Here is a 14,702-nt window from a genome sequence, read left to right as displayed (position 1 = left end):
TAATTCCCAGCAACCATTAAAACTCACTAAACTCCCAGCATACTTGCCCTGCTTGTTGCCACCCCATCAGGTTCAACCATGGGAGATTCTTAATGACATCAGTAAACTATCTATTTGCAAAGCAGGAGGTCCTGATGGGCTGCCACCACGATTGTTAAAAGAGGTGGCGTGCGAGTTAAGTCAACCAGTGACTAACATTATAAATACTTCACTCTCTCAAAGCAAAGTACCCCAACCAATGGAAGGAAGTCAATGTAATACCGATCCCTAAACAAAATACTCCGACAATAGACAAGTTGCGCCCAATTCCACTAACCCTGTGCCTCGCTAAAATTGCTGAAGGTCGAGTTTGCAAATGGATAGCAATTAATTCGCAGATTGATCATAAACAATTTGGGAACCGCAAATGCTTATCCACCATCTACTGTCTTATTGATATGTATCATCATTTGATTTCGGGTGCAGAAAAACCGAAAAATGTTACCACACTTGTGCTAACCGATTTTTCGAAAGCTTTGGAGTTAGTTGACCACAAAATCACTGTCTCAAAATTACTCGAACTAGGTGCGCCTCCGTCACTAGTACAGTGGGTGGTGGACTTCCTTTCCGAAAGAAAACAAAGGGTTAAAATATAATAATACTTTTTCTGATTTGATTGAACTAAATGGTAGGGTACCTAAAGGTACTATTATTGGTCCCATTGCTTTTTTTAGCTTTGATTAATGATGCTCTTTTAAATACAAATAGCAATCAAGTAAAGGTTTGCAAATATGTAGATGATCTCACAATTGGGGAAAATAAGACCATTGGAGATCTCTCGGCAATGCAAGAAAATTTAGACTCGCTTCTTGAGTGGTCCATTAGGAATAAATTAAAACTAAGCCCCACCAAATGTTTAACTATGTTCATCAATTTCAGTAGGCAAAATACTCCAATTGGTGATTTACACATCTCTAATCACTTTCTACCTGTAGTACAGAAAGTTTTATTACTGGGTGTAATAATCCAAAATGATTTAAAATGGCAAAGCCAGATTGATAATATTTGCAGTAAAGCTAATGGCAAAATGTTCATGCTTCGTAAGCTTAGAAGGGTGGGTCTTAACAAATTGGAACTTCTATCTGTCTATAAGGGATATATAAGACCGTTGTTGGAGTATGCTGCCCCTTGTGGGGCAGCATACTCCAGAAGCGTGTCTGCAAGATCATTTTAGGCAGTGGGTATAGATCTTACTCACATTCCCTTGTAACACTGGATCTAGAACCTCTTCATACTAGAAGATGGCAGTTGTGCAAGGTGTTTGCCTTAAAAGCACACGCTTCGGGTAGATTCTCTGCCTGGTTCCCTGCCCCTCAGTACAGATCCTGCATGACCCTTAGAAAACCCCCTAAGATTAAATATTACAGAAGCAAAACCAAACGATTCCAAGCTAGTCCGATCCCATTTTTGGCTGACATAATAAACAAAAGTTAATTCTAATTCCCCCCCCCCCACCACCGTTGATTGGCTTGTTTCCCCCTCCCTTTATTGTCCTGTCGTTTTTCAAATGCTCCTTCCGCGGTTATCTCGTATTTTGATATAGGTTTTGCTCTTGAATTTTTCATATTTTATAACGATAATAACTATTGTAATTTATTTGTAAATTCATACGCAATTCAGCCCTAGTCGCTGCTATGTATGTTTTTGATGTTGAATTTTTAATAAAAATATACCTCAAATGATATTCTCACTTAGACTCTAATACAGGAGAAATGCAGGGAGCAGAAAATGCCTTTTTATATTGCATTCATAGATCTTACAAAGGCCTTCGACTTGGTAAGTAAAGATGGTTTTTTTTCAGATTATCCTAAAGTTAGACTGCCCTCTGAAAAAATAATAATCTGTTACGTTCCTTCCATACAGAGACCAAAGGTACCATTCAGTATGATGGCAGTTACTCCAAGCCTTTCAACATCCGGAGCGGAGTAAAGCAAGGATGTGTTTTAGCTTGGAATATTCGTCTTCCTTCTGCTGAAATAAACATTTAGATCTTCAATGGAAGGCATCAATCTCCATGGCAGATCAGACGGGCGACTTTTCAACCTCAGTCACCTCCGAGAAAATACAAAAGTTTGTTCTGTTTTTTAAGGCATTTGGAAGACTTTGGACTGGTGATCAGAATAACGAAAACCGAAGTATTAAACCAAACTACTACCCACGTCGACAACTATGAATTAGAAGTTGTTTGGGAGTTTGTCCATCTAGGATAATAAATAACTGACAACCTTTCTCTTGCTGTAAAGATGAACAAGGGTACTGGAAAATCGTGTCTGAGAAAACAACAGGCTTTCAAAACGTACAAAAATCACTGTATACAATGCTTGCGTTATCAGTACATTATTGTATTGTAGCAAGTCTTGGAGACCCCAGCAGAAGAAACTAAAACAGCTTCCATTTGCCCTGTCTGCAGTGGCGCCAGGATTTGTCTACTAATATATGAAGAGAATATATGTACATTTTTTTTCTCTACGACAAATTGTGAATTCTCTCCTCGACTGGGGAGGGGGAAGGGACAGCGCTCCTATACGGGGGCCCTGTCTCACCCACTGGCGCCATCCCTGGCTGACTGCGACGCATTCTTCAAATTTCCTGCCAGCAACGACACCTAAATTATTACAGCAACGTCGACTGCGCCGTAAGGAGGTTGTCGTATACCAAAGGACATTTTTTATGGTGAACTAACATCAAGAAATAAATTAGTTGGTCGCCCCAAATGGGTTGTAAAGTTGTGTGCAAGTGTGATTTAAAAGCACTCGAAATTTATTTGTTTTGAAGGAAATTTCAGACAATCGTGTAGAGTGGAAAACCACAAATTACGACACTATCTCTTAAGAGGGGTAAGTGAAACTTCGCGTAGAAGCCAAAAATGAAAGATCAAGATGTAAAACTGGCATGAAAAGCAACATAGAGGTCACATACACCTGTAACCAATGCAGGAGAGTTTCTAAATCAGGCATCGCCTCTTTAGCCACAGCAAAGCCTGCCACCTGCTGCATATACAGTAGCAGAAACTATGTGAGCTAAGTCATATTCTATAACCAACAAACACATAACCTTAAAATATATTTGTATACAAGAAATAAATATCTCTTAAGCATAAAATATTATTAAAAATAATCTAAAAACATCAGCGCATAGCTATTTTATGACTTAGCGATATATACAATTGTGGGAAGGGCAAGACTTGATTAGTGTTTCACTATTTTTCAGCTCTTTCCTATATTGGTTTATTAGTTTACTTATATTTATGTATATTTCAAAGGTTATAAAAGAATTACATTTTACATCAGATAAACCGTTTTGTAGTATTTTTTGTTGTTGATATAAGATCACGAGGTTTGGATTTTAAGATGAACAGATAAATAGATTCCATGCAGTAGTCTTAGGTATGTGTAACCGTGCTTCCAAACTAAACTTACTTGTTCCACACCTGTAGCCTGTACATGATGTTCTACATGTGTCGAGATTAGGAATACACGACCCACCGTTCTGGCATGTGACATTGATACATATATCTATGGCTAAAAAGAAGAAATTAAATACACACTGTAATATTGATTAATTAATTTGAAAAGATCAGGTTTAATAACAATACATATAATAATAAAAAATATAAATATTGAGAGGTTTGCATGGCGAATTAATAATATATTTAAAGTTTGCAGTACACCACGTAGAGAGTTCTGAAAAGAACTGTTGTTTTGTTGAGAATGTCTCGACTTTTCGATTGAGTAGCTTCAATCGTCTTCAGGAGAATAAAACCTGCAGAGAATCCAGACAGGAAAATATTTATATCTTTGGATAGTGAGACGTGCTGCTGATTGGTGGAGAACTAAAGACTAACTGAGACTATGTGTGAAAAAGCTGATGCAAAAATGAGTGGAGTAACGCATGCGCTCTCGTGCGGTGGTCAGCGATTCTTGCAATATTTTTCAATAATAATAAATTTAAATTTAACCTAAGATTTTTTTTTTAAATCATCTAACAACTGGATACGACTGTTTATGCAGATTACAACCGCGGGAGGAGCCGCGTTGTTATAGTGACGTCGATCACTAACAACGCAAATAACTTTGCTTGAGCTTTTTAAAACTGCATAAACAGTCAAGTCAAGTGGTTAGGTGATTTGAAAAACAATCATTACGTTGAATTTAAATTTATTTTTAAAAAGTATTGCAAGAATCATTATTTTTTAACAACAATTAAAACAAAGATGCCAAAAGATACTTGTCTAAACTGGCACGTCACTTAGGCACCCCAACATGAAGTTTGGTGGCCTCACTAAAACCAGCTAATTAGCAATCCAGCTATTATAGTAGTGATCGATCAGTGCTAAAACCCCACAATGGAATAGCCGACCGGGGTAAAAAATGGCCTCAGCCTCAGAAAGCCCCATCGTTAGAGTACGCCACTGTAGTAATAGTAATGCATTATAGTAACATTGATATCAGTAATCAATAAATTTTGAAGTATATAAAATTAATAAATAAAGGAATATATATATATATAATCTGTCTCTTATACACATCTAGATGTGTATAAGAGACAGTTATTGTCCTGTCGTTTTTCAAATGCTCCTTCCGCGGTTATCTCGTATTTTGATATTGGTTTTGCTCTTGAATTTTTCATATTTTATAACGATCAAAGACCAAAGGTACCATTCAGTATGATGGCAGTTACTCCAAGCCTTTCAACATCCGGAGCGGAGTAAAGCAAGGATGTGTTTTAGCTTGGAATATTCGTCTTCCTTCTGCTGAAATAAACATTTAGATCTTCAATGGAAGGCATCAATCTCCATGGCAGATCAGACGGGCGACTTTTCAACCTCAGTCACCTCCGAGAAAATACAAAAGTTTGTTCTGTTTTTTAAGGCATTTGGAAGACTTTGGACTGGTGATCAGAATAACGAAAACCGAAGTATTAAACCAAACTACTACCCACGTCGACAACTATGAATTAGAAGTTGTTTGGGAGTTTGTCCATCTAGGATAATAAATAACTGACAACCTTTCTCTTGCTGTAAAGATGAACAAGGGTACTGGAAAATCGTGTCTGAGAAAACAACAGGCTTTAAAAACGTACAAAAATCACTGTATACAATGCTTGCGTTATCAGTACATTATTGTATTGTAGCAAGTCTTGGAGACCCCAGCAGAAGAAACTAAAACAGCTGTCTCTTATACACATCTAGATGTGTATAAGAGACAGAGCTCCTGTTGAACCTCGCTTTATATATATATATATATATATATGACAATAAAACGGATAACAAAGAATAGACACCTAAAGTTTACTGCTCCCTGGAATATACATTAAGGTAAGACACAATAAATATTAAAAAGTTTTGAAAATATAAACAAATACATAAATAGTAACAGTGCTATTATTGCTCATATGCCAGCACTGTTATTGACATCTATTTATCTACTTTGTGTTCACGATTGTTACGCAGCTAACTATTATTTACTTTGAATTCCTAGCTGCAGCCTTCAAGCTAATCTATAACCACAGCTACACGGTGTGTGAGTCAGTTGACTTGAAGCCCTGCTTTTGGTCTTTCTGTTCTAATGGTATGATACCCGCCTTCATAGCGAGAGACTGCAAATTCGAATCCTACTAAAGACACCTTTTTATACATTGTCTATCAATTGTTTTCAATTCTTTAAACATTTCCCTACCATTTACTGTAACAACGAACTGACAATATCCAATGTTCCCATTACAATCGGTTGCCGAATATCCTACGATGGTATCGCCGACTGTAAATTCATCTCCACTTGTGTAGTTAGCATTTGCCTCAGTATCACCACAACAGGTGTCAGTTGCATTAGCTGGATACCAATAGGCATTCATTGAAGCTACGCCAGAGTCAGTGCACATCATGACGTCATCTGGACAATCCAGTATTTTGGTTAGGTCGTCCACAATAAAGAAATCCTTTCCCTTGCAGACAGATCTTGATCGTTTTAGAATATCAATTTTGTCTCGATATGATAGCAATTTCACCAACAAATGAGGAGATTATTCTGCGTTGCCACAGCTATCGCGATGTGCTCTTTCAACATTGTGGCGTCTGGTAGCTCGAAGTGGCTGTAAAGTATATTCTTTACTATCTCAACTCATTTTCTCCTTCAGTAGCCTGTACGCCTACTATCCTCACGTTATTTCTACGTGAAAATTGCTCCTGCTTGTTAACCATGTCGTCTTGTATTCGAGTATGCGCTTTAAGCTGATTAATTTTGGCTTTCATCTCAGCATTTTCCTCGATTAGTTGTGTGAGTTTAGTAGACAGTTAATCTATCCTTGTGTTAAGCAACTCAATTGACTGATAGAAGTCCGTTTCTAACCGCTTCATTTGCGTAATAGTGTCTTCTATTTTTTGTCGTCCTTCCACTCTTAATTCCTCCCTTATTTTCACCGTTTTTTCTGCTTTATTCTTGCCAGATATTTTGGTTTATGTATTATTGAGTTATACAGTCTCTTAATTTAAGCACTGCCGCAAAGAAACATACAAGAACGTATTTGGTCAGAGCCACCAAAAAACACGTCCGTCTTACTCCACGACGCCTTACTTTCCTGTTTATAGTGTTTATTAACAGTCTTCCTAGCTGCAGCCTATATGCTAATCTAACCACAGCTAACCGGTGTGTGAGTCAGTTGATTTGAAGGTACCCTGCCCGGGTTTTGGTATTTGTGGTCTAATGGTATGTTACTCGCCTTCATAGCGAGAGGCTGCAAGTTCGAATCCTGCTAAAGACACCTTTTTGTACATTATCTATGATTTTTTTTTCAATTCTTAAAAAATATTCCTACCAGTTACTGTAACAATAAACTGACAATATTCAGTGTTCCCACTACATGTTGCTGAATATTCTACGATGGTATCGCCGACAGTAAATTAATCTCCACTTATGTAGTTAGCATTTGCCTCAATATCACCACACGTGTCCGTTGCATTTGCTGGATACCAATAGGCATTCATTGAAACAACGCCAGTGTCAGTGTACATCATTGGGTTTCGGCCCGTTGCCACCCGGGTCCATTGCCACCCGGCCTTTTGCCATCCGGCCCGTTGCCACCCGGCCCGTTGCCACCTGGCTCGTTGCCACCCTAGGCCCGTTGCCACCCAGGCCCGTTGCCACTCGGCCTTTTGCCACCTTTGGAAAAGTCGAATATTTTATTTTGGTGAGTTTTTTTACACAGATTTGTACTAGTAGGCCTACTATAGCAGAATTTATATTGATTAAATTTACTTTCTAGTTTAATATTTAATTATTAGTTTACTGTATTTTATTTCAAACAATCGTCCATGCGCTTTCTTACTACCAGGAGAAAATTGCAGAAATAAACATTGTTATAAATCCACATAAAGAGAGAAATACTGCAGTGTCTTTTTTATTTTTATATTTTATTTTTAAGTATATTCTTATTCTATAGAAAGAAATAGCCTGTGCTTTTACAATTAAAAAAACAACACATTTATGATAATAATAGTTATTTATATAGTATAACCACAAGCCTATTTATGTGTGTATAATAAACTTTATGGAATTTTTTTGGTATTTCTCTCTTCATGCGGACAATTTATTACAAGATATATTTTGTATATGTTGAAGCTTGCGGTACACCACGTAAGTAGTTCTAAAAAGAACTGTTGTAGTTGAGAAAGTCTCGAAGTTTTGATTGAGTTGCTTCAATCGTCTTATATGTTTGGGTAGAGAGGCTGGATGGTGATAAACTGACCAATGGGTGAAAGGCTAAAACACAAGCTGGATGGTGATTGATGGGTAAACTGGCCACTGAGAAGACTGCTAGTGAAATGCTAAGATATTTTTTCTCATGAGAAATAACCGTCAATGATAAACTTAAGATAAAGATCTTCTCGTTAGCGGTAAACTATACAAAGGATGTTGCGCTCAGTAACATTAATGATCTGAGCAAACTAATCTTCCTGATTGTTTATACCGTCACTAGGGCTATTGTTCAGATTATAGGGTCTTCAAGCCTTCAAGCCTAATTTGCGTGGCCTTCAATTAGTCAGTTGGAAATTTCCCCAACCCATGTTTTTTCTATTGGTATACCAGAGCTATATATGATCATACATTTGGCTTAATATCTTAAAAACAACAAATTGTGAAAGGTCTATGCCCATTTCTTATAGCGGTAGCAGCATTAACATAGGCCTATTCAACATGTTAATAATAATAGCTTATCATCACTACTATATTATTTCACTAATTTATGTTCATTATTATTTCCACACTCCGAAGGCAAGTCAATTAAATCAAATACAAAAAAAAAAATCTGTTCAATCTGTAACACTACAAGGATTTTAATTCATGATGTTCTGTCTTCACAAAAAATGTAAAAAAAAAACAAACCATATACACATACACATTAACTAAAAACAGTACATACTCAAAAAACATATACATACATACGTACGTCTGAATACATAAAAATAAAGATACAACGCTAATCAGGACTACTTCACACGTGTGCCTTTCATGATGGTTACCCGCAACGAATTGTTGTTGTTTACAATCTGCCCAACAATCAATCCATTCATCATTCAGTACACTTAGTTTGGCAAAAATACCGAGAGTAAAATTTCTGCAAATACAATGCATAGGCCTACTATACAACTATGGGTGGCAACAGGCCGGGTGGCAACGGGCCTACGGAGGCAACGGACGGGTGGCAACGTTCCGCGTGGCAAAGGGCCTATGGTGGCAAAGGGCCTATGGTGGCAAAGGGCTTATGGTGGCAACGGGCTGGGTGGCAAAATGACGGGTGGCAACGGGCCTAGGTGGCAAAAGGCCGGGTGGCAACGGGCCCAGGGTGGCAAAAGGCTGGGTGGCTAAAGGCCGGATGGCAAGAGGCCGGATGGCAACGGGCCTAAGGCGCAAAAGTATAACTCATCAATTACAAATAATATCGTTTTGTCTCTATTAACTTAAATAAAATAAAATAAATAAACTCACCTATAATGATAATGTTGAATGTACAGAACCCAACGTTGCCGTAATTATCAGTAGCATTACATGTTACAGTAGTGTTCATTTCAGAAAATGTGCTCCCATTTCTATAGTCACATACTGGTAGAATTATCTCCCCAGAGTTGTCCGTAACAGTAGGTTGTGTCCAAGTGGGCGATGCCATACAATCATTATCACCTACTAGATTTTGGATTGGTGGACATTCAAGATCTGGTGGTTCACTGTCTGTCAAGTGTGAAGAAAGTAACTTTGATCACTAGCAAATTTTTTAACTAGCAAATGTGCTTTGATACAAGTTAAAATAATTGGATTTATGTTAATTATATGTTTTGTACACCATTAACAAGACTGCAACAGAAATTGAAAGATTCTGTATACGTACAGCAATGCAAGTTTTGAATAAATGTTTTGTATGATTTTTTTTTAAATAATGAATTCTATTTTTGATCTTTTGTAACTATTTGTAATTCAATAATAACAAAATAATGATTGTAGTGATAATAAAGAATAATTTTAACTTAATACTGATTTTCTAACAGTTTGTACTATTTTTAAAATGATTAGCAATGATATGTTTGTGTCCCAAAAGCCGTTGGCTGAAGCGATTCTGCTAATAGTCTGCCACCGACAATCAGCAGATAATGTCGCATTGTCAAGCGCTCATACAGAGTGGAAATTGATTTGTCGCTCAGTGGTCTATGATCGTCGTACGACATACGGTATTTCTTTTCGAGTATAATTTTTATTAGCATAATAATGTCCAGAAATCACATAAAATGTCATGGTATCGAACATTCTATACTACTGTGCACATATTTATTGTCTTATTTACTTTCACTACATTACGAATATTTAAAATTGCTTATTCTTTCTTCAAATAATTATTTGTACAAGGAAAAGTTATCATAATCTGAATATTCAATCCTAAACAATTTTCTTTACACATTAAATTATTATTTTGTAATTTATATTTTATTTTCAACTCCATTTTGTTAAATACAACAATGATTAATGTTAAGGTGCTATTTCGTTGTATTTTTTTGAAATTCAAATCAATTAGCAAGTCTACCTACCAAACAACAGGAGTGATCAAAAACTAAGTCTACCTTTAGAAAGTAGGATTATCAAGCCCTAGAAACTAAGACTGCAGGGCAAATGGTGTTTTAAATTAACGATCAATAAAGATGTATTCAGGAACGCATAAAAGTAATATCTTTTAATTTCCGTAAAATATAAAAAATTATTACCTTTAACCTCAATTCTGAACACACATTCATTCCGGTTTCCATTGCAGTCTACTGCTGTAAGTGTAACATTAGTAATTCCAGTGTCAAAAGTACTACCATTCATAATATCAGGCAACACATCGATGTTTTCTCCACAGCAGTTATCAGTGGCAACCGCAAGGTTCCATGTCACTTCTGCTGTATTATTACCTACATTATTAGGAACGGTAATATCGTCTGGGCATACCAATGCTGGAGGAGTCAAATCTGTACATATAATATAAAGCGTACAAAAACAATAAATATAGTTGTTGAAACCTGTTGAAACAAGTTGCTAAAATTAATTAATGCCTTCCAGAGGGCAAAACCATTAGAAACTATATCCTTGATTTCAGATACTTATTTAAAGGCATACATTTGAAATTACTTTAGTTTTTTTTTCAATATAAACTTTTAATTCTAAGTAAATATTTACGAATCCAATCATCAAATTTCATTTTTTAAATTCATTAATTAAAAATATAGTTGTAATGCCAAGTAGAATGAAAAACCAAACACATACCAAGAATGGCGAAATTGAAAGAGCATTTGCCTGTATTGCCTGCCAAGTCTGAAGCATTGCACTGCACAGTGTAATTTCCTAAAGGAAAAGTATCGGGGCTCAAATCACAGTCAACATTTACAAGACTGTCGTAGTTGTCGTCTGCCGTTACCTCATCCCAAATGGCATCTGCCTGACAGTTATCATCAACTTCAAGTGGAGCCAAATTATCCAGGCAAGACAAATTAGGGGCGTCACAATCTAAAAGTGTATAAACAATTATATAACACATATATTTAAACTAAAAATGGACAAACACTTCTTGAAATAATAAATTGATTTACCACTTTCCTACTGGTATCTATATAATATAGAAACAAAAATAATTGAGAAAATTAAACACTGATAGCGTTTGCTATCCTAAAATGTTTGGAAATGCATCTTGTGCAATCACTCATTCGGTACTAGAAAAAACTAGTGTAATCTATCATTAAATCAATTTATACTCAGTGGATCAAAGTAAATTGCTTTGTTTTATTTGATTAAAACCTAGGCTAGTGAATAACTGAATAGTCCAATATATATATATATATATATCCCCTCGCCACTGAGGAAGGACTAGTGTTGTCCGAAAGCTCTGGTTCTATTTCTGGCTGTTTACTTACGTTTACTTTTTAGCTGTTGCTTATCATTTTTGTATCTCTACTGAGATCCAGCCATTGTTTCCCACAGCATTGTTGTTTTCCAGTATTTTGCCTTTTTATCTATCTATCTATATATATATATATATATATTTATATATATATATATAGCTCCTGCTATCTTCATCAACGTTAAAGTGGGAAAACTTGGGAGATCTTACATATACATAAAGAATAATAATATTATTCTTTATATCCCAAGGATATCCTAAGGCGAACGATTGCCCTCCCATCAATAAATTATGGAAGCCTGGTATGGGTTGGAAGCAAAAGTGACACTGAAAAAATATGAAAAGTTGCAACTACAAATGGCCAGATTCATTCTGAAGGCGCCACGTAGCACTCCCTGTGCCACACTGTATGGTGACCTTGGATGGTCAAAAATTGAAATTATTCATAATATCCATAGAATTAACTTTATTGAGAGAATCTTGAAAATGGGAGGTAATCGTTAGCCTAAAATGCTAGTAACAATATTTTAAGCTTTTCAGACAATCTAAATACATTTGCTTTTAAAATCCCAGCTTGTATTGAAACAATCTTGAAAGAATGTAATACTGATAATATTTTTACTGATGTTAATAATGGCAATAGTAGTAATAGGCCTATTAAAACAACATGGGCTTCTGACACAAAAGATATCATGAGAGATCTGTCACTTTGTCATTGGATTGAAGATGGAAAGAGTAAATCATCAATAAAAGAGTACATGGACATTAAAAATGCACCTACTACCTGCTTTTGATGAAATTAGAAAAGATGAAATTGACAAATTTTAACAACAACTATATAATAGAAATTTTGGTAATATATTCCAAGTATTTCAGCAAAACAATATTAGAAACAAGTTACTCTTTATTCTTGGCAATGATAATTTTATGTTTCATGATGGCCTAATAAGTGTTTTAACAGAAATAGGCCATGGGGTGAAAATCCTAACGTTCAGTCCCGTTCCAAAATTTTCCTAATACTTTTACTCATTATGATAATTATTATAATAATATTTAAAAGCACCAAAAAAAAAGTTCGACCGTCAGAACTTCTGCAAATACGAGAAAATGACGTTTAAACTTACGAAATTGAAAGTTCTTTGCGCTAGATTAGCACACGACATTGTACGTCATTGTACTCGTCACTGTACTCGTTCGAATATTGTATTTTTGATTTGCGAACTTCGTATTACTGCTTTAAAAACAAATTTAAACATTATAATTAGATATAGTTTGTATTTTAATTACAGAATAATATTTTTTAGACTACTATAATGTTCCCGACGGGTATTTGGACCTGTTCAACAATGAAGCCTTCGTGGTCTAGTGGTTATGACGCTCGCCTTGTCTGCGAGAGGTTGCAGGTTCGAATCCCGTTGGAGGCATATATATATATATATATATATTATATATATATATATATATTATACTGACAAACTGTCAAGAGCGTAACGAAAAATGTAGATATACTTATGCTATTAGTATAAACTTATGCTAGGCCAGTATCAAATACACAAAGAACATCGTACACACCTCTGACAACCACATTGAACTGACAGGTAGTCATGAGATTGCCACAGTCACTTGATGAGTACTCGACCACATCAGTACCAATTTCAAAGGAATATCCATTGATATAGTTTGCATCCGCAACACCATTTGCACAACAGTAGTCAGTAAAATTGGCTGGCTCCCAAGTAACGCTGGCGGTATGATGACCGACATCATTACACACATTCACATCACTAGGACATACTAATACTAAGCATTGAATAAAACAAACAAATAAAATTATGTAGGCCTATAACATAATGTAAGGCAAGTACATATACTAGTTTCAATTAAAGTATTGAAGGATAAAATCTACGAATATAATATATTTAGTATTTAAGGCATATAATTTGGCTGTACAAAGTATTTTAGGAAAAAAATAATAATAGAGACTTTGTTAAGCTGTAACATCATATAAACTAGAACGATGAGAAAAATATAAATATATAAAATGGAGCAGGAGAATTATCCGGAAACCTCTGGAATAATAATTATCATCGAGGACCATTTTCTACTCGAAAATGGCACCTCATGCTCAAATAATGACATACATAACTCGTCAGCGACCGACAAAAGTGTCACTGGTGACTACCTTATGTTACCACCACACGTGCTATGCGTATGCACAGACCACAGACCGGTCACCTCGGGTAGGGAATTACACAAAGCCGTGGCCTTGGGGGAAAACCTCTTTTCAAATTGTTTGGTTCTGTACATCGACCTCATCAAAGTAAGATAGTGAGAAGCTTTTGAGCCCCTTAGTTGCACCATGGTTGCACGACCAAATGATTTTGATAATGGAACAAGACCTGATAACCCTAAAAAGAAAATCCACTAAACAAACAATTCGCCCTCCATAACCTGAAAATTTAGAGTGTTTGATTTCCACTTAGGGGTTTAGCTTTGTGTTAATGTGCTAATAGATTGATGATAGTCATTTTGTTCTTTGAAAAGGTGGTCTCGAATTTCAGTGGTCTCGCAACTAGAGAGGTCTCCAATTAGAGGGTGCACTGTATTTATAACATAAACAAATCGAGGCAATGTAATGTTGAACCATCTTCTCCAATTAGATTGACAAATCTGCTCTGAATCTTGTCCAATAATTTAAATATCAAGCTGGGACACTAGCTTATATATTACGGCAACAATACTTCTCCATGAGCTTACGGATGGCACTTTTATACAGGTACAAAAGTACATGTGGAATAAAGAATATTTTTGCTCTGTGCATACAACCCACATAATTAATGCACTCTTACCTACATGAACATATAATTACCCCAACATAGTTAAGATTTAATAAATAAATTAATGTCAATGACAAGGATAAGAATATCTTCTGATGTAGGTATAAACATAAACCCCACAATTAATAAGATCATTAATATTAAGAGAATTAAGAACCATGCGAAAAGTAGAACTAGAGTCTGGTGAAGAACAAAATGGTTGAATCTTCAGAATATATTGCAAGTTTAGGCTGGAATTAGGAAAAGAAAAAGACCAAGAAAATGTTCTCAGGGCACACGGAACAGGAGGGAAAACAGAAGATTGACCATCAACAACAACCTTAAACTGTCGGTTTGCAAGAGGTATATAGAGAAGGCTAGGTGACCTGCAAGCTATAAAGGGAGGGTCAGAAAAACAAACTGTAGGAT

The 14,702-nt window shown here is 35.8% G+C and overlaps 1 protein-coding gene across 1 annotated transcript in view; it reads right to left on the bottom strand.

Annotated features, from left to right (window-relative positions):
* Positions 1-3,458: 3,458 nt before the first annotated feature.
* LOC117106595 (hyalin-like) overlaps positions 3,459-14,702 on the bottom strand; it is a gene marked incomplete at its 3' end in the record, with an annotated part of 29,575 nt that continues 18,331 nt past the window's right edge. Inside the window, exons 4-8 of the mRNA XM_033247978.1 lie at positions 13,030-13,257; positions 10,827-11,066; positions 10,286-10,531; positions 9,024-9,263; positions 3,459-3,560 (exon numbers count right to left, since the gene is read on the bottom strand). Coding sequence (XP_033103869.1) covers positions 3,459-3,560; positions 9,024-9,263; positions 10,286-10,531; positions 10,827-11,066; positions 13,030-13,257 — 1,056 coding nt within the window. The remainder of the gene's footprint in view (positions 3,561-9,023; positions 9,264-10,285; positions 10,532-10,826; positions 11,067-13,029; positions 13,258-14,702) is intronic.

The sequence above is a fragment of the Anneissia japonica genome, unplaced genomic scaffold (assembly GCF_011630105.1).
Source record: "Anneissia japonica isolate Jap-2015-1 unplaced genomic scaffold, ASM1163010v1 scaffold284963_len57484_cov149, whole genome shotgun sequence".
Lineage (NCBI taxonomy): Eukaryota > Metazoa > Echinodermata > Crinoidea > Comatulida > Comatulidae > Anneissia > Anneissia japonica.
This window is presented reverse-complemented; position numbering and strand designations above follow the sequence as displayed.